Raw genomic sequence first — 27,955 nt, forward strand, 5'->3', positions numbered from 1 at the left:
GAAACAATCAACAAAACTAAAAGGCAACCAACAGAATGGGAAATGATTTTTGCAAATGATATATCAGACAAAGGGCTAGTATCCAAAATCTATAAAGAGCTCACCAAACTCCACACCCAAAAATCAAATAACCCAGTGAAGAAACGGGCAGAAAACATGAATAGACACTTCTCTAAAGAAGACATCCAGATGGCCAACAGGCACATGAAAAGATGTTCAACGTCGCTCCTTATCAGGGAAATACAAACCAAAACCACACTCAGATATCACTTCACTCCTGAGATGCCAAAATGAACAAATCAGGAGACTATAGATGCCGGAGAGGATGTGGAGAAACGGGAACCCTCTTGCACTGTTGGTGGGAATGCAAATTGGTGCAGCCACTCTGGAAAACAGAGTGGAGGTTTCTCAAAAAGTTAAAAATAGACCTACCCTATGACCCAGCAATAGCACTGCTAGGAATTTACCCAAGGGATACAGGAGTGCTGATTCACAGGGGCACTTGTACCCCAATGTTTATAGCAGCACTCTCAACAATAGCCAAATTGTGGAAAAAGCCTAAATGTCCATCAACTGATGAATGGATAAAGAAATTGTGGTTTATATACACAATGGAATACTACTTGGCAATGAGAAAGAATGAAATATGGCCCTTTGTAGCAACGTGGATGGAACTGGAGAGTGTGATGCTAAATGACATAAGCCATACAGAGAAAGAGATACCATATGTTTTCACTCTTATGTGGATCCTGAGAAACTTAACAGAAACCCATGGGGGAAGGGAAGGAAAAAAAAAAGAGGTGAGAGTGGGAGAGAGCCAAAGCATAAGAGACTCTTAAAAACTGAGAACAAACTGAGGGGTGATGGGGGGTGGGAGGGAGGGGAGGGTGGGTGATGGGTATTGGGGAAGGCACCTTTTAGTATGAGCACTGGGTGTTGTATGGAATCCAATTTGACAATAAATTTCATATTTTAAAAAAAGTTCCTTTTAAAGTGAGACTAGCCTCTGTTTTTAAGTGCAATTAATGCACGTATTTGACCTAACAGTATGCACACAGCTTCAAGGTGAGTTTTCATCTGAGATGCAGTTTATATTGAACTGTGTATATTACAAAAACCCGAGGACAATCTGTCACGCATGTGGCCTGAGGATACTCAAAAGAATATGATTTGGTGAATGAGTTCAGCGGAGAGATGGGAGACGACAGATCCACAAAATTCTGCCCTCCAAAAAAGCAATGAGGAATCTGTCCCAAATTGCCACCATCAACATTTGCAGAACTCTGGAAATGAACGAGGATTTGCAGCAATGGAGGGGATGCTCGTTCCAGGAAAACAGCAGCTAAATCTCAGTCAGAACCATGAGTTTCGTGCTGTTCTCACCTGCCTTGCCCCATGCCCTGCTCTGTGGTTCCACACGATCCAGAAAATGAAGAGCCCACATTCACAGTGAGAGTCAGCACTGTGCAGCCAGCCACCAGACAGAGCAAAGAGGGGCTTAAGCCTCCTCAAAACCTCTTTCCTAGGAAATAATCACTACTGGACCTATCTGGTAGGTCTCTATCAGACCCTACTTATTCAACTGTCTGCATTTAATTGGACTCGGAGCTTGCCCAGGACAAAAAGCCCTTTTTTCCCCTGGAATCATTGTCAAAACACAACAAAACAAAAATACAGGCAATTGCTTAACTTGCACTTGCTTAATGTAATGGATAATACTTGGAGCAAATAACAGGCCAACAAAAAGCCTTAAAAAAGGAGCTTAGAAATGAAATTTCTGTAGGAGTTCTGAAAAGCTCTTAGTCCTAGGAATCTAGACCACGTGCAAATGTAGGGCTGTGCACATGCTCAGGAAAGATTCCACAAGCCCCCATGTTGTCACCGCTGGCTGACCTTGATGTTGTTCTTCAGCAAGTGAAGGTTATGGCAGAGTTCTCTGCTGCCAGCTGAGTGTTGAAGACACGGTTCCACATGCCCACACAGCCCCTCAGCAAGGACTGAGTGACTTCTCAGTTCTGGGCTGCTAATGCAATCTCGATCCAGTCAATGGCTGCACCACCAAGTAGCCAAGCAGGTACTACCACGATCCTACATGACAAAGAATACAGACTTCTTCAGAGAATGAGTTCAGAAAGGTCACTCACAAGAAAACAGCAATGACAAAATTAAAAAAAAAAAAAGCTAACACAATCAACCATAGGGAGGGGTGAGATCCGATTCCCAGAGTTGCCATATTATTTAAAATGTTTAATTTATACACCCCTGCACCCCAAATAATAGTAATTATAAGAGACCTACAAGGAAATTACTAAGTCTGGCTCTATACAGGAAAGAGTTACACAACAGGTTTGAGACTGCTTTCCTTAGAAAGGTCTGCTTGCTCGATTGGCCACTGGCTGACGTCTGGGAACTTGGAACCAGGAGGGTCCCCACCATTCTCTGGTAAGAGTGGCTTGGTCTGCCTCAACTGTATGAACACTGTGGTTTACACTAAGAATCTCTTACTTTCTGGAATTGTGGCCTTCAGTTATGTGCTAAATGACTGGTCTCCACTAAAAACCTTTGGGCACACAGTCACTAATGAACTTCCCTGGAAGACAATGTTTCACACATATTGTCTCGAGTCGTTGCTGGAGGAATGAGGTGTATCCATGAGACTCCATTGCAACAGGATATCTTAAATTATTTAATGTTTATTTATTTTTGAGACCGAGAGAGAGAGAGAGAGAGAGCGCACAAGTTGGGGAGGGGCAGAGAGAGAGTGAGACACAGAATCCAAAGCAGACTCCAGGATCTGAACTGTCCACACAGAGTTGATGCGGGGCTCAAACTCACCGACCGTGAGATCATGACCTGAGCTGAAGTTGGGCACAAAACCAACTGAGTCACCCAGGCGCCCCCATCGCAACAGGATTCTTAAAACCCTGTGCCTGGTGTTCTTTGGGCCTCCTCTCATGTGTCTTTTCCATTTGCTTCTTTTGCTGGGCGTGCTTCTACTGTAATAAACCATAGCAATCAGCATGACTGTATGCTGAGTTCAGTGAGTCTTCCCAGAGAGTCTTACCAGGCTGATACACAAGAAAATAAAAAAGCAACCAACAGAGCTGTCCCTGAGAGAAGTCCAGACATTGGACAAATACTTTGTATCAGTTATATTTTATTTTATTTTATTTTATTTTATTTTATTTTATTTATTTATTTTGGTGCTAAGAGAGTAGATCTTTTTTAAATATTAAATTTATTGTCAAATTGGTTTCCATACAATACCCAGTGCTCATCCCAAAATGTATCCTCCTCAATACCCATCACCCACCCTCCCCTCCCTCCCACCCCCTATCAACCCTCAGTTTGTTCTCAGTTTTTTTTTTTTTTTTTTCCAACATTTTTTATTTATTTTTGGGACAGAGAGAGACAGAGCATGAACGGGGGAGGGGCAGAGAGAGAGGGAGACACAGAATCGGAAACAGGCTCCAGGCTCCGAGCCATCAGCCCAGAGCCTGACGCGGGGCTCGAACTCACGGACCGCGAGATCGTGACCTGGCTGAAGTCGGACGCTTAACCGACTGCGCCACCCAGGCGCCCCTGTTCTCAGTTTTTAAGAGTCTCATGCTTTGGCTCTCTCCCTCTCTAATCTCTTTTTTTTTCCTTTTTTTTATTCCCCTCCCCCATGGAAGTTCTGTTAAGTTTCTCAGGATCCACATAAGAGTGAAAACATATGGTATCTGTCTTTCTCTGTATCAGCTATTTTAAAGACATTCAAGGACTTCACAGAGCTCATAGTTAAAGAGCTAAATTATAGTACAAGAATTGTGCCTCTCCAAGTGGAGAGTAACAATAAAAAGATATAAATTATAAAAGAGAACCAAATAGAACTTCTGGAGTTGAAAAGAATAAAATGTCACCAGAGAGGCTTGAATTGATTTTCTGGGGCTTCTGTGGCAAATTACTATACACACTACGTGGCTTTAAACAACACAAATTTCCTGTGATATGCTGCTGTGTGAAAAGCTAGAAGTCTGAACTCAAGCTGTAGGCTGGGAAAGAGGTGGGGAATTATCCCTCTTCACCAGTATCTTGCTTTCGGGATTTTTCTGGAAACCCATGGCTTTCCTTGGCTTATATCTGCAGTTCTTCTATCTCTGCCTCAGCCAGCACCTGACATGGCCTTTGCCCCTCTGTCTGTGTGTCCAAACCTCCCTGCTCTGGTAAGGACAACAGCCTCTGCATTAGGGCCAGCCCCAATCCGGGGTTGATGATATCTGGAAAGACCTTACTTCAACTTTCACAAGTACTGGGGGTTAGAGCTCTGATACATAATTTGGGATGGGATACAGTTAAATGTGCACCAGAGCTGAACAGCAGATTTGAGCAAGAGGAAGACAGAACCAGCAAATTTGAAGGTAGGAAAATTGAGATCCAGTCTGATTGACAGCAAGTTAAGAAAAATAAAAATGGGGGGTGGATGAACAGAGCCCCAAAGACCTGTGTAATACTATCAAGCATACTAACACACTAACTGAGAGAGGGAGTCCCAGAAAGACATAAAAGAGAGAAAGGACAGGGAGAATATGCAAAGTAATAAGAGCAAAAATCGCACTGAATTTGATGAAAACATTAATCAAAATATTCAAGAAGTTCAATGAACACCAAGTGGGATAAACTCACATCCCACTAAAATGGTTCAAGGCCACAGACAAAGGATTGTGAAAACAATACAAGAAAAGTGATTAATTATGTATAGAGTGTCCTCAGTAAGTTTAATGGCAAATTTTCATCAGAAACCATGGAGGCCAGAAGGCAGTGGGATGATCTACTGAAAGTGTTAAAAGACAAAACCTGTGCACGAGAATTCTGTATCTAGCCAGGATGTCCTTCAGCAATGGAAGAAGACATGAAGACATTCCCAGGTAAACAAAATGTGAGAGAATCCATTGCTATCACCAGCCCTACAAGAAACCCTAAGTCCTGGGGCACCTGGGTGGATCATTCCATTTCATATCTGACTCTTGATTTTGGCTTAGGTCATGATACCATGGTTTATGAGTTCAAGCCCTGCATCGGGCTCCACGTTGATAGTGTGGAGCCTGCTTAGGATTCTTTCTCTCTCTTTGCCCCTCCCCTGCTAATGCATTATCTCTTTCTCAAAATAAATAATAAACTTACAAAAAAAAAAAGAAGTCCTGAGTCCTTCCATCTAAAATGCAAAGACATTTGGGGCGCCTGGGTGGCGCAGTCGGTTAAGCGTCCGACTTCAGCCAGGTCACGATCTCGCGGTCCGTGAGTTCGAGCCCCGCATCAGGCTCTGGGCCGATGGCTCGGAGCCTGGAGCCTGTTTCCGATTCTGTGTCTCCCTCTCTCTCTGTCCCTCCCCCGTTCATGCTCTGTCTCTCTCTGTCCCAAAAATAAATAAACGTTGAAAAAAAAAATTTAAAAAATAAAATAAAATAAAATAAAATGCAAAGACATTTATTTCTACATGAATAGTTACATAGGTAAATATAAAAAAGTACAAATGTATAAGTGCATAAGCACAAGTGTATTAGCACATAAACTATATATAGCCTAAGTATATAAACAATAGATTTTCTTCTAATTTAAAACTGTGAAGTTAAAATTATACATATATATGCATATATTATAAATACATAAAATGTAAATATATATGTATGTTAATGAGCACAGGCTGTATAAAGAGGTAATATGAGTGAAAATAATGGCAAAAAGAGAGGACATCAATTAGATATACTAAGAGTCAAGTCTCTAGGGGCACCTGGGTGTTCAGACAGTTGAGCGTCTGGCTCTTGATTTCAGCTCAAGTCATGATCTCAGCATCAGGGGATCAAGCCCAGAGTCCACAATCAGTGCAGAACCTGCTTGAGACTGACTCACTATCTCTCTCTCTCTCTCTCTCTCTCTCTCTCTCTCTCTCTCCTCCACTCCCCCATTCATGCTCTCTCTCCAAGATAAGTAAATGAAAAAAAAATTTAAAGGGGTCAAATCTCTGTATGCCATTGAAATTAATCTGGTATGAATCCAATTAGCATGTTGGAAATTAAGACATTAGTTGTAATCTCCAGTGAAACTACTAAGTATTCCCTGAATATATAGTAAAAGAAACATGGGAATTTACTTGGTACACTAGAAAATAACACAAAAGAAAGCAGGAATGGAGGAATATTAGAACAATAAGATATAACATATACAGAAATAATGAAAAAACAATTGATTTTGATGCTACCTGATGAGTAATTAAGGGTACATGGATTTTACATCCAATTAAGAGGCCGATATTGACAGAATGGGTAGAAAACAACAATCTCTCTCTATGCCATCTACAGGAGTCATGCTTTAAACCTAAGACACAAAGGCACTGAAAGTAAAAAGGATGTAAAAATATATACCAAGCAAATAGTAATCAAGAGAGCTAGACTGGCTTTGTGAAGACAAATAAACTTTATGACAGTTTTTTTCTAGAGACAAAGAAGGACATGGTATAGTGACAAAGTGTGCATCCTTCAAAGAGATCATTGTAAACACTTTGCACTCAACAGGAGAGCGCCAAAGTACATGGTGAAAGGGCGGGCCTACCCCGGCCGACTCCATCTTGTTCTGTGTCCTTCACCTTGACCACACCTCCTCCCCTTGAGCAACCCCCTCCCCCACCTGCCCAACAGAACTCGGACCCTTCCCCAGCCAATCGGCTGAGGCCATAGCTATTAACTCACCAACTGCCCCTAGGCCCCAATAAAACCTTTGGGCTTTGGAAACTCTCTCCCTGGTATCTCACCGCTGTGTCGGTGCAGGTAGGGGACTGAGCTCGAGCTAGCTCGAATAAAGGCTCTTTTGCTTTTACATCAGACTCGGCTCCCTGGCGGTATTTGGGGATCATGAATTCTGGGCATAACAATGGAACTGACAAAAGGAGAAACTGATCTCTCAACAATAAAACTAGGAGACTTCAATATTACACTTCTAATAGTGAAGAAAACCTGTTAATTCTGGTGATGCTCATGAAAGGACTGTGGGGTGGGCAGAGAAGGGGCTAGGACCTATATTTTATGGTTCAGGGCATTGACATTTCAGAGGTTAAGTGGCTCACTCAGAATCACAGCACTGCTGACTTATGGTTCAGAGGTGGGGGATACAGAGAATTCCCTGAGGACAGAGATCTCTGATCACCTGGATAGGAGATCATGCCCTGCACACTGAAACCAAGCCCTTTCCTCACTCCCTGGCCCATATCCTTTGGCCCCAAGGTTGCTGAAGGGAGACAGTTGGCTCCCTAAGGAGGTACTGGCCCAAGAGAATGGCCCAAAACCCAACCCAACTCCTGCCTCTCTATTTCAATCCCTGACCCAGAAAACAATGCCTTTTCCCCCTGATGGATTGGGTGTGAGGAGGTGTGAGAACAAAAAACACATCCCCATCTCCCCATCCCATGCCCCCCAGTGCTTGATGCTACTAGCTGCCTTGCTGGTGGCCAGGTGACCACCCTGAATGACCACTTGTCTGTTTGACTCCCAACTGTCTCAGAACCCATAACATTCCAAACCAACTGCCCACAGGACCGTTGCCCAGTGAATTAGCGTCATCGTCAACTGACCAAACCTGGGTGATGAGCAGTTGATAGTAGCTAGGAAAGGGGTCTGCTAGGTTGGTGCTCTGGCAGATGAAGTCTAGAGGCCCCAGCGTCTCCCTGACGAACGATCTGACCCACCATTTGAGCAGCCTGGACAAAAGCATGGCTAGGAGTGGGCAGGGGCTCCCTGCCTCTGAGTGTACACCTTCCCTGCTCCTTCCATCCTCACCAACATCCAGTCTCCACTGTACAAACTGCCCTTACTCCTCTTGAATCTACTTACTGATTTTATACCCACACTACCTTCTTCAATGGAGTAGTCATTCATTGGAGTGTTATTTGTGGCTCGGCCCTGTTGTTTGGAAAGATGGCCATCTTGATGCTCTGAAGCACTGCTGGGGAAAGCCAGTAGATTGTCTTGAGCACAGATACCTTTCTTGTGAGCTCTGTGTCTGAATCCCTTAGGATCCTCTTTTTGTAATCTGAGCCATGATCCTAGAAAATACACTAAAAAGGGAGAGAACTGTTAATATGCACCTGGAATATTCACGCATCCCTAGGTCACACTCCCATTCTCCTTGTTCACCAGTGACTGGGGAGCCAGCTGAGTCTGAGCTGGGCTTAGAAGAGGGGTACTGCGATGTGGTATGCACTTACCACCCCCAGCAGACTTGTGCCTAGGGACCTGACATTAGATGAGACCATGTGGAAAGGACAATACAGAGGACAGTGACGGAGAGCCTGGGAGCTGGTGCCTGATAACCTGTATCAGATCATACTAGAAACCACACATACCTGGGAAAGTTACCTAACCCCTCTGACCTCAGTTCCCCGTTCTGTGATATGGAACCTACTTACTAGTATTATAAAGCTTACTATAAGAAAATCCAAATAATGCCTAAGGAAAATGACTGGGACCTCCTAAGGGCTCCACATGTGACCCAATATTACATGTCTGGAAGAACAAGCAAGAAACGTAGGAGTGGTTGCCTGCAGAGAGGAAACCTGGATGGCCACAGGGCAAGGGTGGGTGGGAGGTAACCTTTCCGCCTTAAGGTGGGCATGAGGCTTTCCTGTTCGTGGAGAAGATCTGCCATCATCTCCTGTGCTCCCCATCAGACTCCATGGAATGCACAGGGCAGGGCAGTAACCCATATTTTGTAGTTCATGACACTGAAATTCAGAGATTTTAAGCACCTAGAGTGAAGAAGCTGATGACAGGACAATCTGGGACAGGAATGTAGTTGGTTTCTAGGGACAGAGATCCCGGAGCCCCCAGAGTTCTCTAGCTCCTGTTTGCCCTCTGATCCCCAAACTCTCCTGCCGTGAAACCGCAAAGGGAGCACATGCCTGCCTCAGCCTCCACCCATAGGTTTCGATCCCTGACCCAAAAGCGATGTCGCTTTCCGCAAAGGAAGTCCCTTGAAGGGTCAGGGTGTCCAATCTATGTCTCTCCGCCTGCAGCATCTTCACACATCAGCTGTCCAATGTGAGCTCCTGGGCATCTGACCAGTGCTCTACATGCCCCCATGCAGCTCAGAATGTGGGCATTTCCAAGCCCACTACCCACATGACAGCTCTCTAGTGATGAGCTTGGTCTTCAACGGCCAACCCTGGATGAACAGCACTGGTTAATGAGGGCGTGACTTGCTGGGCTGGTGTTTGGTGCTTTAATGGATGAAGCTGGCATGTCCCCCACTACCTACTGACCACTGATGTGAGCAACTGTCAGAGCAGCCTGGCTGAGGGAGGGCAGGGGCTGCACTGGCTCTGAGTGCACACCTTTCCTACTTCTCTATGTGACAAAATCTCTCCAGACTCCTTGTCCTTCTCTGGCCCTGGCAGTGGAAGGGGACAGAGTCCCCTGTCCTCTTAGAGGGTCCCCTCCATAGCCACAGCCTGTGACACCCACCCCAGGGCTCTCCCTGAGAGTCACTCAGATTCTCCTTCCCTCTGTCATCAAATATTTATTCCGCCAACCTGATGGCACTGTCCCTTCTCACCACCCCTGGGGCAACACGCAAAGTGCCACTGACTCTGTCCACATCCCCCCATTGGAATCCCACTGTGAGATCTCAATTGGCTTCCCAAATCTCCAGATTTATGCTGTATGGTTTTGGATTTTGACATCTACATCCAGGAGAGTTGACCTGTGTGTCCCCCTTTCCTGTCATGCCTACTGCTGGGGTGGCATCAATTTTCTTCTGATCCAATGAAAGCAATGTGGGCATATTCCCTCTGTATCTGTTCTCTGGAAGAGTGTGTATTTCCGTGTCTGGATGGAAGTTTCTCTGGAAGAGACAGGCATATTTTCATCTTCAACGTTTGTTTGAAATTAAAGGAAGCCACCTGGGCTTGAAGTGCGCTTCATGTGAAAATTTCTTATATTGCCTTTTTTTTTTAAATGGCTCCTTTATCTAGTGTATGTATAGTGTACACATCTTAAGTACAGCTTTATGGTTTCTTATAAACATATCTGCCGCGAATCCTAGTTCCATATACTGAATGGCTCTAGCACCCTGGCAGCCTCCTGTAGAAGGAGATAAAAAATAACTGCTAACTTATTAGGGTAAGGAATGAAATCGGCTACCATGTATTTCCCAAGCATGATGATTAGACATAATTAGGACACAAAAGAGTGTGGTGGCACCCTGGGAAGGTAGTGCGACAAACTGGGGAGCTGGGAGGATCCAATTTCCACTGTGCAGGCATGGGGGCAGGGCAGAGAAGCTGGAAGACGCTTCTCAGAAGCATTTGTCTGAATCTCCCTACTTCGCAATGAGAAAGAATGAAATCTGGCCATTTGTAGCAACGTGGATGGAACTGGAGGGTATTATGCTAAGTGAAATAAGTCAGGCAGAGAAAGATACCATATGTTTTCACTCATATGTGGATCCTGAGAAACTTAACAGAGAACCATGGGGGAGTGGAAGTGGGGGGGGGAAGTTACAGAGAGGGAGGGAGGCAAACCATGAGACCTTAAATATACTGAGAACAAACTGAGGGTGGATTGGGGTGGGTGGGGAAGAGGGGAAAGTGGGTGATGGGCAGGGAGGAGAGCACCTGTTGGGATGAGCACTGGGTGTTGTATGGAAAGCATTTTGACAATAAATTATATTTAATATAAAAAAAAGAAAAAATTAAAAAAACCCTAAAAATCTATTTTAAAAAAAAGAGACAAGCATTTGTCTTTCACAGAGGGAAAATCACCGCTACAAAGTATGGTGCCCACGGTAATTCAGCTTCTGCTACCTATGCATCATGTGCTTTTATCTGTTTTATTTTACATAAAAATGAGTTCAAGATAAAGCAGGCAAAAGATAAATTTTGCTTGATGTAAAATCCTCCAGAATTAACTATAAAATATATCTCTGCAACTAAGACAGAATCTATACAATTCACATGCTCAGAGGCTGGCACTGAGTGAGCGGGTAGCCCTTCGTCCATGACCTCCTGTCTTCTTAAGCTTCTAGACACGTAGGTGCTCTGAGACCCCAGCCGACACTTGCTTGGTGCTTCCTTCACAGGTGTCAAAGCAGCAGCAAACACGGGTGCCCTATTCCCTGCAGAGGCACAGAGGTGGAGGGAGAAGGGGTGCCTGGGGTGGGTGTGTGGGACCCCAAAGACTCCTCCAGTCTTGGAAGGTAACCTTGGGCCCAGACACCCCCAGGGGCCTGTTTGGGGCTCTTGGCTAAGGGCATTGTCGTTGGCTGACAGTGTTAAGTGTCCTCCAGGAGAGATTTAACCCGGGCATGTGGCCGTGCAGCCCTCAAGCGTCTGGTCCCTTGAACAGGATATTGGAGCAGAAGAAAGGGGAGGCTCCGGACTGCAGGAGGAAAAGCCCAAGTCCCACCCCTAGCCTGTGAGGAGCAGGAGGTCTGATGACACAGGGCTGGAGGGGGGAGGTGATGATGTCCCCTCATCCACCTGTGATAGGGCCTAGCATGACACCTGCACCATCGAAGTGACACTTAGAGGGCTTCCCTTTTCTTCCTCAGTATCTTTCCTCCCCATTACATCCAAATGCCTGACATGTGCCTTTCCTTTTAAAGAAGCTTATGATGAGGTAGTAAAAAAATAATAATCTTTATGGCTTAATGTGTTTCAGTGCGAAAAGGCTACAGAAGACACTACTGTCTAAGATGTAATGAAACCTAAAAAAAAATAAAAATAAAAATAACACAAATGGAATTAAACCAGTTATATTTGAATTAATTTAAAAAATTGAAAAATAAAAGAAACATAAGCAATTTGCAATTCTACCTCCTTACAAATTCCCTAATGGACACTGCACTGAATTTCCCTTCATTTCCATGTGTGTTTTGATTTTTATATATATATATAAACAAATAATATATAAACAAAATTTATATATATGTATATTAAAACAAAAAATTATAGAACCCCAGTTTGAGGTGATCCAGGCTGTCCACAGGGCTCCGCAGAAGCTGACTACCCCAAGGGCTTGGGCTACTCCCAGCCCGGGCTGGAGGCTGCGGTGGCCCCTACTTTATGCCCAGGCTGCTGTGTGGTCACGGGTCTGCAGATCTGGACCTGGGGAGCCGCCGTGCTTACATGCCAGGGAGCGCAGGGCCTCTGCCTTCACTTTTCCCAGGAGGCCCGACTTGGGCAGAGTCAGGGCCATGCACCCCTGGAAATATGGAGCAGGTATCCGTTTCCAGGAGAGATGTGCTCAGGGCATCCCTCCCCTTCCCTGTGCTGGTTCTTACCACCCTTCTGTCTCTCCCTTGCACGATCACATGCAATATGGCCGCCACAGGGCTCCCTTCCCTTTGGTTGCCTTTCCCGAGGGGCCCAAGAGAAAGTCAGGGAAGCCGCGGAGATGTGGGCCCTTATTTGCCTTCTGCTTTTCCTCCCGCCCTCTCCACATTCCACATTTCCTCTTACTCTTCCACTTTATCGCCTCTCACCTTCTTCACCCACCCCCCTCTTGAGCCTGGGGGAAGAGACTTTCTGACCCCTGCCAGCTGGTGGGAAGAGAAGGATCGAGCCTGTCCAGAGCACCACGCCCCTCCCTGGGGCAGGAGAGCACCAATTGCGGGGTTCCTGGAACCCCCAGTCTTCTGGGGGAGCCTCTCAGGCAGGTGGGCCCATCCATCCTCCGCCCCCACCCTGCTCCCAGTCCACCACTCAGGGTGGCTGAGCAGGATCCAGGAGTGCAGACTCAGGTCTGGACCCAAGGCGCTGCTCGGAAAGCAGGTGAGGGGGTGGCGGGAGATCTTATAGACACTGGAGATGTGAGGATGTCCTGTGTCTGGACAGGACCAGGTTCTTCAGGATGAGAATCGTTCAAAGAGGGAGTGGTGAAGAGCCACAGAAGAAGGAGCTTATGGATGGGAAATGCAAGAAAGTGAAGGACATGACAGAGGAAAGAAATTAGGTGCAGAATTTTGCTCCCTTTTTCTGAGTCTTCATAATCTGCAATTAATCTTTGGCATGGACCATGGCAGCTGTGGCCTGGAAGGGGTGGCCTTGGGAAAGGACAGGAGACAGTGAGAACTCATACTCACTGCTCCTGGCAGGATAAGGGCTGATCTCAGGCCCCATTCTGACCTCAGCTCTGCACTCCTCCCTGGGGCCACGATGAGGGACTGGGTCTCTGATCTCCAATGTACTTTTCCAGCCCTCACATTCCATAATTGTGGCCTGGAATGAACACTGGTGTCATCTTGTCCTTCTTAGAAGGCAGCCGCTGTCTCCGTGCATTTCTGTGCGTGACGTTGCCCTCCTCAGTACTCACAACCTGCTGCTTCCCTTCTATCTCCCGTGTCCTTTCCCTTTTCCTGTCACCTCCACCGACCAGACTGTTGTGTCATATGGGAGGAGGGGGGGAATGATCACGGGTATACTGCCAGCCTCCCTAACCAATCAGTTGATCAAGTAACCAATGCAGCCAACCCCCCTGGGATACCTGCCACAGGTCTGGGGTTGTGCTGGGCCCTGTCAGAGAGAATGGCAACCACTGCCACACACAGAGTGTCTGTCCTGTGCCTGGGGCGACCTTAGGTACTTGGGGATACTTAATCCTCAGGACCCTGTACCTTTCCTAGCCCCTAAGAGGATAAACATGAAATTAAAAGTACTTGGTCCAAATTTCCCTAATCCACAAGCAGCGTGATAGGGGTTCTATAGTAGGTGAAGCCACACGAACACTGTAGCTGCCAGCCTTTGCCTGAGCCCTGGAAAGACTGGGGGGAGACCCCGGGCAGGCCTGAGCGAAGGTCACAGGATGGGCCAGGACCGTGTGGCTGGAGCAGCAGGTTGTGACAGGGGCAGGGACTCCTGTCTGCTGCTCGGAGTCTCTGGGCCTGGCCAGTCCCAGGAGAGAGCTCAGTGGGGCCGTGAGAGCCAGGGTGTGTGGCCAGCCCAGCAGCCTTCACACAGGCTTCAAGAATTCCCGCCAACCAGGGAGGGTCTCAGGGCAGCTGCACGCAGGCCTCTCTCACCTGGACTCACGTGTGCGGGATTTATTCTGATCCTGAGAGAAGCGTGCTCCAAGGTGCACCTCCCACCTCACTTCTGCAGGAGGCTGAGAGGGTACATTTTCTGTGATGCCCACTCCGGGAGCATCCTTTCACCCAGGGGCAAGGCTGAGGGTGTCCCATGCAGGTGCTGGGCTGAGACCTGAAGGTGCAGAGAAGAGGGTCCCCACATCCCCAGCCTCCGGCTCACATGGTAGCACTTGGCCTCCAGTTCAAGCATGTGTGACAGTGTATCCCCCAGACGACTTCTGTCACAGGTCAGACCGAACCCAATGTAGTAACTTCCCTGTTCAATTCGCAAAACGTGCAAACCAAATGTAATTGAGGCTCTGATGCTCGGTGGAGGAGAAGCAGAAAAGAGCTGGTCTTGGGGGAAAGATAATCTTGAAAAGCAAAACACACTTGAAGCCCACACACAGTATCTCCTACTGTTATGACGCTGACATATGAAAAACAGAACAAAACAAAGCTTCACATAGATTTCCTCCTTCTCTCGGATTTCATACCCCATTCCTCAGTCTCCAAAGCAGCAGGGATATTCAACTGCTTGAGTGTTTAACTTCATTTACATTAATTAACTTAAGCATAAGCAGGCACATCTGATCAGTGGCTGCTCCCCTGGATAGCACGGTTAGGGACACTGGTGTATGCATTTCTGTAGAATATTGTCACGGTGATGCACGACATTATGCGTTTGTCAAAATTCATAGAATGTCAAAGCACAAAGAGTGAATTTCAATGGAAGCTGCGACTTTAATTTAATGAAAACGTTTCATTATGATTTTGCTAATTATACCAACGGTATTACACTCGTGTTAGATGTTATCAAGTGGGGAAACTGGAGGGGTAGAATATGGGAACTTTCTACATTATCTGTTCAACTCTTACATTCATCTAAACCTCCTGTTCTAAATAATGCCTATTGAGGTTTTTAAAAATCTGTAAACACTGTTTCAGGAAGAGATCTATTAGAGCCAAGGTTCACAAGTCAGCTAAAGGTCTATACAACAGCAAGAGATGTTTAGTGTAAAACGTGTGCCCAATCTTGAGTTAAAAATGTATCTTGACTTCTATACAGTTACAGCACAACTGATTGCCTTGATCATTCCCCTTTGCATACAGAAGAATATGGTTTAGATTTTATGGTTTTCTATTAAATATGGGACACTGACTAAAGTAGAATCCTTCTTGAATGAGCTTAATGAGTGAATCTCCACATACCTCAATGGGGTCATTTATAGAGTACCTCCTGTTGTTTGCCAGATGTGGAGTTTTCTGAAGCACTGCCTGGTGCCAGTGGATATTCTTGACCTCAGGGGAACATTTCTTCTTCTTCATCCTTGAAACAAGATCCTGGGAAAAGCATTGCAACAGAGAGAACTGTTGACACCTTGCTGTAGAAGTCCATAGGGAAATCAGCGATAATGTATTCACAGTCAATCTTTTGATTCCATTATTTGCCAGCTGACCAGCAGAGCCTCGTGAAGCCAAGTTGGACGTCTGGAGATCGTGCAGTTAGTTGGGTGTACGCCTAGAACACCCAACAGACAGATCTTGTGAGCAAATAGCTTTATTTCCCTGAGCCACTGTAGAAGCACAGCAAGTACATAGTCTGTGACTGACGGCCTGGGTCAAAACTCTGCTTAGAAGCTCTACGTACCTGAGAAGGTTGTATAGACCCCTCTGTGACTTGTTTCTCTGTTCTGAGATACTGAAATGTTAATAGGGCCTAATTTTTAGTATTAAGTTGTGAGCTCAAAATGACTAAACACAAGTAAGATCTTCAGAAAAAGAAGTGGTGTTCCATAACTTCCCTAGTGTTCAATCACTGAGTAAGGTAGACACTTGGTAGTGGTTGAATCCAGAGAGGGGATGTGGATGGCTCCACAGCAGGGGGGGATGTAAGCTTCCTGTTAGCCTTTATATGGAGAGATGCTTTACAGCTCAAAGAGAGTATCTGTGATCTCCTGTGGTTTCTGTGTCAGCCCTGTTGAGGTGGGAGGCGGCAGAGCAGGGCCTGTCATCTGTATTTTACAGCGGGGGCATTCAAATTTAGAGAGAAAAAGTGATTCGCCAAAAGTCACTACACTGTTGAGTTGGGTGTTCAAGACAGAAATTTAGCTGGTTCCCTGGAGAGAGAGATCTCTGAACACCTGAAATCATGCCCTGTACCCCTAACCAGGGGCCCCTCAGTCTCTTCCTCAAATCCTCCTGCCCCATTTTCTGTGAAGGAGACAGTTGATGCCTTGCAGGAGGTGCCTGAGCCAAGAGAAAAACCCAGATCCTAACTCAGTCTCCCATCTCTAGGTTTCAATCCTCGACCCACAACACGATACAGTTGCCCCCAAGCGAAGCCCCTCCGAAGGATGAGGGGAAGCCCAACGTGGGCCATCCTTCTCCGGCACCTTCACGCCATCAGCCATCTCACGTGGTGCCTTCCAGGTGACCAGTTGAACACCCTCAGTGACCACGGGTGTTTGGCTCCCAAGCTGACTCAGAAGCCAGGACATTCCAAACCAATGGTCACACGATGGCTCTGCTAAGAATTAGCTTCCCTTCAACTGACCAGCTCTGGCTGAGCAGGTATTGTGAAGTGGTTGGGAAACTGGCCACCCGGGCTGGTGCTTTGGTGGCTTCATAAATTGTCTGCGGCCTTCCATGTCTCACTGGCTATTGACTGAAGTGTCTAAGCTGCATGGACTAAGCCTAGACTTGGCTGAGAATGAACACAGGGCTGTTCTGGCTCTGAGTATCCACTTTCCCTGCTCCTTCCTTCATCCCTCAGACCCAGTTTCTACGGACTCATCATCCTTTTGATAAGTCTAGACCCTTTCGTGGCAGGGAACAGAGCCTCGTCTCCTCTGGGAGGGCCCTCCCCATAACCACATCCTAGATACCCCCTAAATACCCCCAAATAGCACACAGTGCTCGAGTCAAAGGTCCCCAAAAGCAAATGAATAGGATGCCTACCAGGAGTTGTTTTCTCCTGGGGATGTGTCTCTCAAGACTACTTAGGGTGCCGACTACAAAATTCCTCACCCAAGCAAGAAAAATTGCTACTCAGGAAAAGACCCTATGACACTGTTTATTAGCAGGATTGGCATTGCCAGCAGTTAATGTCCCCTTTATCAAGTTACGGTTGGCAAGAGACAACCAATCTCCCTACCAGGGAATGTAATGCTATCATGTAAAATGTACATTGTCCTATGTCACCGAATATGACTGGAGATACTCTAAGTAATCAACTTGTCTTCCATAGGCAAGGACAGGCAAGTTCACCTCAGCAACACCTTGGTGTCTTCTTACACGAACGGCCCACACTTTTTCCTCCTTAGGGACACCTAGAAGGAAACAGAATATACGTCAGTACATTGTTGGCACTGCTCAAGAATAGCTCTGGACTGTTCTTTAATATGAACATGGGCCAGAGCATATGGAGGCTTTGCCTCCATGGAATGAATGTCACTGCTGAGCCACGCTCAGCAATAATCCTTATAGTGTGCAGTATGAGGAGTTTTTTTGAGAATGTAAACATGAGTCTTGTCAAGTGTCCATGGCACGTATCTACTGGGGAAAACACATCTCTCTCTCAGTCACCTCACCCTCTCACGAGTGTGTCTCATACTCTGTGTGTTTCCCTTTCCCGCATTTTCTGTCTCTCTCAGACACACACGCACGCACACATACACACACACACACACACACACACACACACACACAACACACACAGTGAATACATTGTCTTCCTCACACTGTAAATAAACATGCACACAGGTTTTCCCCTGGGAAATCTGTCTTTTCTCCACACCCTCAAGCCTCTGTCCTACAGGGAACCTGGAGTCAGGGTAGCTCTCTAGACTGATGCCAGCAGGAATATCCCAACTTCCTGACCATTTAGATTATTTCATCAGCAGGGGACGGATTCCAAAGTACGTACCATATTCCATTGCTCCCGTGGCGACCTGAATGTAGAGAAAAGAAACCCCATCAGGGTCAGATCATGATGAACAGGCATTGCACTGGTCTTTGGTTCTCCTCTTGACTTTCGGAAACCAGATGCACACGGTGCTCGAGTCAAAGGTCTCCAAAAGCAAATGAATAGGATGCCTATCAGGAGGTGTTTTCTCCTGGGGATGTGTCTCTCAAGACCACTTAGGGTGCCGACTACAAAATTCCTCACCCAAGCAAGAAAAATTGCTACTCAGGAAAAGATCCTATGACACTGTTTATTACTAGGTTTGGCACAGCCAAGTGGTTAATGTCCCCCTGACCAAGGTGACAGTTGGCAAGAGGCAACCACTCACCACTGTCCCCATCAGGGAAAGTAACAGGATCATCGAAAATGTAGACTGTCATATGTACAACAGAAGTTGATCGGAAAGACCCTAAGAAAGCACTTGTGTTCCTCAAGGAAAGACAAGAAGCTCACCTCACCAACAGCCTGGTGACTCATGACAGGATGGGACTGCTGCTTTTTCACCTTAGCGACACCTACAAGGACACAGAATACGTGTCAGTACCTTATTGGTGCTGCTCAAGAATAACTCAGGGACTGTCCCTTGCTATGAACATGGGCCAGAGCATATGGAGGCTTTGGTTACCTGCATGGACTGAATGTTACTGCTGAGCCACGCTCAGCAGTATTCCTTGAAATGTGCAGTAGTATGAGGAAATTTTTGAGAATATAGACATTGGTTATTGTGCAGTGTCACTGGCGCATATCTCCTGGGGAAAGACACATCTCTCGCTGCCTCTCCTCTCTCCCTGTCTCTCTAATGAATGTGTGTGTCCCTTTCTCTTAGTGTGTTTCCTTGTCTCCTTCCCTGTCCCTCAGCTTCTGTCTCTCTCAAACACACACGTGGGCATACACACACACACACACACACACACACACACAAAACCACAGTGAATACATTGTCTTCCTCACACTGTAAACATGGACATAGGTTTTCCCCTGGGAAATCTGTCTTTTCTCCATACCCTCAAGCCTCTTTCTTACAAGGAACCTGGAGTCAGGACAGCTCTCTAGACTGATGCCAGCAGGAATGCCCCATCTTCCTGAATATATGCAGTCTTTCATCAGGAGAGACAGAGTCCAAAACGCATACCATTTTCCATTGCTCTCGCGACGACCTGAATGCACAGGAAAGAAACCCCATCAGGGTCAGATCATGATGAACACGCATTGCACTGGTCTTTGGTTCTCCTCTTGACTTTAGGAAACCAGATGGCACACAGTGCTTGCGTCAAAGGTCTCCAAAAGCTAATGAAATAGGTGCCTGTCAGAAGTTCTTTTTCCTGGGGATGTGTCTCTCAAGACCACTTAGGATGCCGACTACAAAATTCTTCACCCAAGAAGGACAAATTGGGGCTGACGAAAAAGTCCTAGGACACTGTTTATTACTAGGTTTGGCACAGCCAAGTGGTTAATGTCCCCCTGACCAAGGTGACAGTTGGCAAGAGGCAACCACTCACCACTGTCCCCATCAGGGAAAGTAACAGGATCATCGAAAATGTAGACTGTCATATTTACAACATAAGTTGATTGGAAAGACCCTAAGAAAGCACTTGTGTTCCTAAAGGAAAGACAAGAAGCTCACCTCACCAACAGCCTGGCGACTCATGACAGGATGGGACCGCTGCTTTTCCTACTTAGGGACACCTAGAAGGACACAGAATATGTGTCAGTACCTTGTTGGTGCTGCTCAAGAATAACTCAGGGACTGTTCCTTGCTATGAACATGGGCCAGAGCATATGGAGGCTCTCTCTGCCCCTGTCCCCGCTTGCACTCTGCCTCTCAAGATAAAATAAAGACATAAAAACTTAAAATAAATAAACGTCTTATTTATTTATTGTGTGTGTGAGAGAGAGAGAGGGGGGAGAAGGGTAGGAGAGGGAGAGAGTGAATCCCCGGCAGGCTCCGTGCTGCCAGCACAGAGCCCAACGCAGGGCGTGAGCTCACAAACCATGAGATCATGACCTGAGCTGGAATCAAGTCGGACGCTTACCTGACTGAGCCACCCCGGCGCCCCACCACCACCCTCTCCTTAACAGGAGTCATTTGTCTGGCATCATTTTGGCCAGTCTCAAGGGAGAACAAGAGGGCAGCCGAGTGCTATGCCCCATCCACAGACGTTATCTTGAATCTCTTCCTCCAAACACCCACACCATACTCGCTGCCCGGCAGCCTGACCCTCTGTGTTCCCCATGAGCCTGCAGAACTTCTCACCGGCTCCCTCTGCTTTATCCCAAGTGGGGTGTGGCGGAGGGGGGGTCTCTCCAAGCCTCACAAATAGAGGACGCAAATTCACCTTAACGACACGTAGAGATGGACAGCCAACATTTACTGAGCACCCAGTGTATACCAAGCCTGTCTCAGCTTTACCCAGACTGTCTCAAGTTAGCCACTCATGCCTGCAGCCCCATGACAGAGCACTGCTGCCCTGGGTCATGAACGTTTTCCATGTTTTCCTGTACCTGAAGTGTGGATGTATCTTACAGCAGGTGGCATCTCACCATCGTGACACAGTGGTCATTGCCTGACCTCCCGCAAACTCGGTCCTAGCTGTTCCTATGTTGTTACTTCACATGCAGAGAACAGGTGCGATTTTAAACGTCTTCAGAAAGATCAGACTGTGAGTCATTTTCGACTTAAAAGGTTTTTGTGTATGCAGAAACACGGGCAGCAGAGAAGTAAAGCACTGATTTGATATTGGCCAAGGAGACACATTCTGCACCACTACAGCCATGCCCACAATTCCAGATGGCCTTGCAGAGCAACAACCAAGGACATGCACTTGTGAGAAACGCTGGGCCTCCTACACTCCTGATCAGAGGTCAGCAAGCTTTTTGTATAAAGGGTCAGACGGGGAGTAATTTTGGTTCTGTGAGACATACAGACTCAGGTATGACCACTCAACTCTGCCGTTACAGCGTGATAACAGCCATACACGATAGGTAATGGGCATGGCTCTGTTACAATAAAACTTTATTTGCAAACACAGGTGGAGCGCTGCATTGGGCCCATGGGTTATAGTGTATTGACCCCTTCTTTGGATGGAACAGTAAACAGTATTTGGGGGTGCTTGGGTGGCTCAGTTCAGTAAAGTGTCTGACTCTTGATTTCGGCTCAGGTCACGATCCCAGGATCATGGGATCAAGCCGCACATCGGGCTCTGTGCTGGGCACGGAGCCTCCTTGGGATTCTCTCTCTCTCTCTCTCTCTCTCTCTCTCTCTCTCTCTGTGCAAGTGCACATGCTCTCTCTCTCTCTCTCACAAAGAAAAAAAAAGAAAACAGTATTTACTAGAAAAATACAAGCAGTGATGACTCTAAGTCAAAAGGGATATAGAAATTAAACCGTGAAATGTGAAGAAATTCTAGGACTGTCTTAACTAATGAATGTCAGTTATAAGTTCCCTTATGCATAGTTAAAAAAGCAACATATGATTTAAAAAAAACCCTTTTACTTTTTTTTTTAAGTTTATTTATTTACTTCGAGAGAGAGAGAGTGAGCTGGGAGGGGGCAGAGAGAGAGAGGGAGAGACAGAATCCCAAGCAGGCTCCACACTGCCAGCCTAGAGCCTGATGCAGGGCTCGATCCCACAGACCACAAGATCATGACCTGAGCCAAAATCCAGAGTCGGACACTCAACCAACTGAGTCACCCAGGCACCCCTAAAAAAAAAAAAAACCTCCTTTTACCAAATCAAAGAGCTCAAAGAGCTCTTTCAAAAAGTGTCAAATAAAATTTCCAAGTAATGAGAAAACATTTTCTAGAACTTAGTATCGTTTTTTTACTTCCTGATGGTTATGTTTAAAAATGGAGCATCTTAAATCCATAGCTTCTTAGATCTGAGGAGATAGGATCTTGTACCCATTGTGATGTGGACATTAAGGCTCACAGGGAGAAGTGAGTCGCTCAGGGTCACCCCGTGATCACAACTGCGACCACAGAGCTAGAGCGACTGGCAGCTTCCTCTGCCTCCTCCCAGCTGAGCCCAAACACCACATTGATCCACACAGTCTCAGGAAGGGAAAGGCAGAGGGGTATCTACTCCATGAGGGCAGGGGTTTTGTGTGCCTGGCTCACCACCCATCCCTGGGGCTTGCACCAGCCAGGCCTAGAGGTGACTGATAAATGATTCAACTCCCACATCAGGCAGCCTGAATTCAAAGCATGACTCTGCCACTTACTCCCCCCTGTGCACATCTCAGCGTTATCATTTTGGATGACACTACTTGCATCAAATAGTTGCTGGCAGCTTTAAATGAGTTAATATAGTTAAAAGCACTTATCATGGTGCTTGACACAAAGAAAGCACTCCATAAATATCAACTGTGAAGGGGGCGCCCGGGTGGTTCAGTTGGTTGAGCATCTGACTTCAGCTCAGGTTGAGATCTCACAACTCGTGAGTTCGACTCCGCGTTGGGCTCTCTGCTGTCAGGGTGAAGCTCACTTTGGATCCTTTGTCCCCCTCTTTTTTTTTTTTTTTAATTTTTTTTTTTCAACGTTTATTTATTTTTGGGACAGAGAGAGACAGAGCGTGAACGGGGGAGGGACAGAGAGAGAGGGAGACACAGAATCGGAAACAGGCTCCAGGCTCTGAGCCATCAGCCCAGAGCCTGACGCAGGGCTCGAACTCACGGACCGTGAGATCGTGACCTGGCTGAAGTCGGATGCTTAACCGACTGCGCCACCCAGGCGCCCCTCTTTGTCCCCCTCTTTATGCCCCTCCCCCATGCATGTTCTCTCTCAAAAATAAACATTTAAAAAATATATCAGCCATGAAGATACTTATCCTGATATCCCAAGCATCCAGCACAAGGAAAGTTCAGTATAAATACTTGCTGATGAGTGAGTGATAACAAAAGAGAATGGATGGATGGACAGCTAGGTGGACAGGTGGGTGGAGAGATGGACTGGAAAATAAATGGATAATTAAATAGATGGATGGACAAATGGATGGATGCAGGTAAAGATGGGTGGACAGATGGATGGGCAGATGGAAATAAACATGGGTAGGAAGATGGATGGATGGGTGGATGGGTGGATGGATGGACGGACGGATGGGTAGATGGATGGATGGAAGTAAACATGGGTAGGAAGATGGATGGATGGGTGGATGGATGGATGGATGGACGGACGGACGGATGGGTAGATGGATGGATGGAAGTAAACATGGGTAGGAAGATGGATGGATGGGTGGGTGGATGGATGGGTGGGTGGACGGATGAGTGGATGGATGGATGGAAGTAAACATGGGTAGGAAGATGGATGGATGGGTGGATGGATGGATGGATGGACGGACGGATGGGTAGATGGATGGATGGAAGTAAACATGGGTAGGAAGATGGATGGATGGGTGGATGGATGGATGGATGGACGGACGGACGGATGGGTAGATGGATGGATGGAAGTAAACATGGGTAGGAAGATGGATGGATGGGTGGGTGGATGGATGGGTGGGTGGACGGATGAGTGGATGGATGGATGGAAGTAAACATGGGTAGGAAGATGGATGGATGGGTGGATGGATGGATGGATGGACGGACGGATGGGGAGATGGATGGGTAGTTGGATGGATGGAAGTAAACATGGGTAGGAAGATGGATGGATGAGTGGGTGGATGGATGGGTGGATGGATAGATGGATGGATAGGTAGAAGTAAAGATAGGTAGGTGGGTGAATAGATGGACAGACGGATAGAAGCAACGTTGTCATATGGATGAATGGATGGAGAGATGGAGATGTGGACAGATGCATGGATGAATGGATGAACAACCTGGAACCAGAGGGAACTCCTCCTGTATAACTGGAAGCCAGACCCCCTGTGGAAGATCCGGGTCCCAGATATCTCTCACCGGCTGAACCAGAACATCGTTCTTGCCATAGAGGAGCGTGGCCCGGGAGTTCTGGTGCAGGGACTCAACACAGTCACGGGCAGAAAGGGATGGTCGGTCATCCGTGCTGCCACTTGAATGTCTCTTCTGGATCTGGAAGGGTGAGGGGAGGTGGAGGGTGAGGCCTGCGGTGACCCTCAATGTCCCACTCCATTCTCCACCTCCACACCAAGTCTGGCACTCAGCCCAGCTCCCTCCCAGGGCCCCGGAGTCCACCCCTACTCACACAGAGGGCTTGACGCTTGGTGGCTGAGTCCTGCCACAGGTGCGAGCTGTGGATGCGGTGCCTCTGGACAAGCTCGTCGGCCGAGGGGTCAGTCCAGAAGTGGTCTGCAGTCTTCATCTCGGTGTACTCCAGGGCACGGGGCCCCACTGTGGAGCATACAGGGGCTGGGAATCCATAGCCCTGCAAGTCCACCCTCCTGTCTACCCCCAGACGGGCCACCAACTCACTGCCTCTCCCCTCCAGCCAGTGACTATGCCCCAGGGTCCTGCTAAGGAGAGTCCAGCACAAGAGCCTGAGAGCAAGAGCCAGGGAACAGGTAAGTGTTGATGGAGAAGGCTAGAGGGAAACGAGAGAGGCCCTTAGGAGGTGCACCAGTGAGCCAAGATCAGAGATCCAGATGAAGCTCAGAGCCCTGGACCACTTACCCAACAAAGACGCAAGGATGGGGCCATCCGCCGGGTCCATCAGGAGGGCTTCCTTCTCATAGTATTTACTGGCAAGAGAAAAGGACGGGCAGGTCTGGATGGGAACAACAGAGGGCTCACAATTGACACTGACCTGATGCTTAAGAGCAGACTGAGTTCAGCCTCCCTCTTGTTACCCAGGTAACGCTGTAAGCCTCAAATGTCCCATCTGTAAAATGGGGGTAATAAAAACATATATCCTAGGGCCATCAGAAGGACTTTAGAGGGGCACCTGTGTGGTTCAGTTAAGTGTCTGACTCTTGATCTCAGCTCAGGTCTTGATCTCAGGGTCGTGAGTTCACGCCTCACGTAGAGCTCCATGCTGGGTGTGAAGCTTACTTAAATTAAAAAAAAGGGGGACTTTTGAAAGAGACAACAGATGTGGGCACTTAGTACCATGCCTGGCACGTAACTGCTTAATACATGGCTGTGATACAGCCTTAATGAGAGTAACGGGAGTAATAATTAGAAGGCTGCTTCTGGCTGCTTCTATCAGCTTCTATCACATCTTCCATTTCAGGCGCCAAGTGGCTTGGGAGCTCAGATGATGTCAGCTCTTCTAATGTTACTGAGGCAATAAAAGGCTTTTTAGCTGTGGTGTGTACGGAAAAGCTATATTAACAGGACTTCCTGCGCGGATAACTATGTGGATGACGCTGGCCTGACGTGCTCGCAAGCGCCCCCTGGCTTCCGGCTCTTCAAAATAACTTGTCATATGGGCAAGACAATGTTTGTGCTGAGTGTTTTCGGGTTTTGCTTCTTTGTTTGAGCTGTTGTGTAGTGCCTTCTAATTCTCTGCAAACTCCTACAAGCTAGGAACTGAATTTTAGAGTTGGAAAGGACCTTGTTCTACCTTCCCGAGGGATGTCAGGCTCAGGGAGGGTAAGTGACTTCTTGGAGGCCACACAGCAGGTGGATGCAAGCTATACCCAGCCAGCTTGGGTGTTCCCATCCTACAGCAGGGGTCGAAGAACACAGGATCTGCAGCGAGGCAGACTGAGTGGGAGCCCAGGTCGGCCACTCCCACTCTCACTGTGTGTCCCTGGGCATGTGACGACTACTCTCTCTGAGCTTTAGTGTCCTCAGCTATAAAATGACAAGAATGACAGAACCCACCTGCCCAGGTTGTTGGGAGGATTAAATATTGACCTGCTTTTACAGCAACAGCACAGACTCTGACACCAGGGAGTTCTTGCTAAGGGGTGGCAACATCACCGTAATATGACCCCAGAGGAATCTTCTATCCACCAGGATACTGGCTGAAGCCAAACGGACATGCTCTGTGCGTTCTCAGCAGCAAGTTTATCCATTTTGGTGTCAGATCAGAAGGTAAAACTTCAAGACACTTTCCACTCTGCCACTCAGTCTCTATGCTGAAAACCAGCACTGTTGCATGATCATAAACCCTGGAAATAGTACCTTAAAAACTAGCAGGTGGGACTGGGGGCAAGATGTGACCATCGAGGGTAGCTCGAGGGAGCTTCTTTGGGGTGGTAGGTTTCATTGGAACAGTTCTGTGTCGTGACTGTGGTGTTGGTTACACAGAATTATAGACTGTATTTATACTAGGAGTAAAATACATATACATATGTAATTTTTATTAAATAGTTAAATAATACATATTTAATTAAATAATACATATATGTATTTATACTGAATTTAACTATGCTAAAATTCCATAGAGCTAGACAGAAAAAAATGAGTGTACGTAACAACTAGTGAAATCCAAAGAAAGCATGTAGTTTAGTTAACAGTATTGTACCAAGGTCAATTTCCTGTTTTGGTATTTGTACTATGGTTATGTAGGATGTTATCACTGAGGGCAGGCGAGAACTCTTTGTGCTAATGCTACAACTTCTATGCGAATCAAAAAAATAAAAAGTTTAGACAAAAAAAATAAAGAGATAGTTTGGCACTGCTGCTCAAATAAATTACTCCTTCCTTCTACCGACTCATCCGGCAGAAAACACAAGGTCATATGCCAAAGGCGATAGCTACAGAGGCCCGCACCCATGCGAGGGCACGGGGGGCAGAGACGTATCACATTTTACTAGAAGGTGAAGAGATTAATTGGACTCCAGGGCCTGGATTTCTTCCAATTTGTCTCCTGCCTCCTGGCTTTGCACCTGCTATTCCCTTGGCTGGGAACACTCTTTTCCCTACCCACTTCACCTGGTTAATGCCTACATGCCCTTCGAACGGATGATTAACTGCCTTGTCTTCCAGGATTCTTTTCCTGACCACCCAGAGGAAATTAAACACCACCCACCTGACTTGGAATACTCACCACATATTACCACAATTACTATTTTCCTGTTTTCCCTGCAACTATGTGAGGTTCGTGAGAGGAAGGACTCCGCTCTCTCCTTTCAGATAGATTTTCCTAGCAAACAGGCAAAGAATAAAAGGTAATCATAATACCCACTGCATGTGAAGATGTGGTTAAACAGGCACTTTCATATACCGAGAGATGAGGAGATTCTCAGATATTTCCCTCATCATCTTTTCCCTTTCCCACTCCCCCTGTCTATCTCTCTCTCCCCATCCGTCTATGGCTGGAAGGAGTGTTAGCAATGAAGAGTCTCAGGTTATACAAAAGCCCACATTCTTCACTGGCTCCTCTGTGCTCTTAGCATAATATCCAAGCTCTTAACATGACACTTAAGACCAATGTATCTCCAACATCTCGGTTAGTGCCCGGCACATGGTAGGTGCCCATTAAATAGTTACTGGATGAATGAATGTATGGATAAATGCTTGCCAAGAGTACTCACAGTCTAAAACCTTTACACCAGGTTAATCTCAGCTAGAAGAGAAAATGTAAAAAAAGTATCCTACATTTCCAAAACACTGTGTACTCACTAGCTCCCCTTCTCACCTCTTCTCCCGAATGGCAACAATCCCTGTCCCATTTATTAAAAGAGCAGCAGAGACACAGAGGAGCTACATGACTCTTCTAGGACCACAGTTAGCAAGTAGACTGTAGGCTTCATTCATGGGAGGAAAAAGATCCCTAAGATTGCAAGATCCTTGTTCCTCATTCCAAATTTGAAGATCCTGTATTAGCAGGAAGCACCTGAATAGTCCCAGGTCCTAAGCTGGGCTCATTTAGATGCAAACATCCAGAAGGCCTTTATCTAATTGCTTTCAAGTCAAGTGCACGTCAACAGGAGAGAAAAGAAAGTTGCTCTGTGCCATAGGGTGCAGTTCCCACAATGGGAAGAAGGTGGCGCCAGAGCACGCCACGGCGGCTGCTCTTTCTCACTCACCTGCTGTTTTC

At 46.8% G+C, this 27,955-nt stretch overlaps 2 protein-coding genes across 13 annotated transcripts in view; both read right to left on the minus strand.

The window, feature by feature from the left end:
- Positions 1-27,955, minus strand: part of LOC109261232 (ankyrin repeat domain-containing protein 26-like) — a 101,909-nt gene that overhangs the window by 32,197 nt on the left and 41,757 nt on the right. The window lies entirely within an intron of this gene.
- Positions 5,451-27,929, minus strand: LOC109261231 (small G protein signaling modulator 1-like). 3 transcript variants are annotated; one of them, XM_053909477.1, is made up of 10 exons: positions 26,963-27,925; positions 24,637-24,704; positions 24,212-24,357; positions 23,947-24,078; positions 19,191-19,215; positions 18,512-18,573; positions 18,020-18,044; positions 17,362-17,423; positions 15,304-15,435; positions 5,451-8,086 (listed from the first exon to the last, which is right to left on the minus strand). In XM_053909477.1, exons 1-10 carry the CDS (start codon positions 26,965-26,967, stop codon positions 8,075-8,077), a joined length of 669 nt encoding a protein of 222 aa, XP_053765452.1. In that variant the 5' UTR covers positions 26,968-27,925; the 3' UTR covers positions 5,451-8,074. The 3 variants fall into 3 exon arrangements, with proteins under 3 accessions (XP_053765452.1, XP_053765451.1, XP_053765453.1); XM_053909476.1 differs by lacking the exon at positions 5,451-8,086 and having other exon boundaries at positions 14,812-15,435; positions 26,963-27,929; XM_053909478.1 differs by lacking the exons at positions 5,451-8,086; positions 24,212-24,357 and having other exon boundaries at positions 14,812-15,435; positions 26,963-27,924.

This window comes from Panthera pardus, unplaced genomic scaffold, assembly GCF_024362965.1.
Source record: "Panthera pardus isolate Hobbes unplaced genomic scaffold, ASM2436296v1 HiC_scaffold_21, whole genome shotgun sequence".
NCBI classification, from domain to species: domain Eukaryota; kingdom Metazoa; phylum Chordata; class Mammalia; order Carnivora; family Felidae; genus Panthera; species Panthera pardus.

Excerpts from the sequence above, each read along its gene's own strand:
- LOC109261231 (XM_053909476.1), bottom strand. Across the intron at positions 24,079-24,211 it reads CCAAGCGTCAAGCCCTCTGT|ATCCAGAAGAGACATTCAAG; the intron begins GTGAGTAGGGGT and ends TCACCCTTCCAG. Across the intron at positions 18,045-18,511 it reads GTCACCAGGCTGTTGGTGAG|GTCGCCACGGGAGCAATGGA; the intron begins GTGAGCTTCTTG and ends CTCTACATTCAG.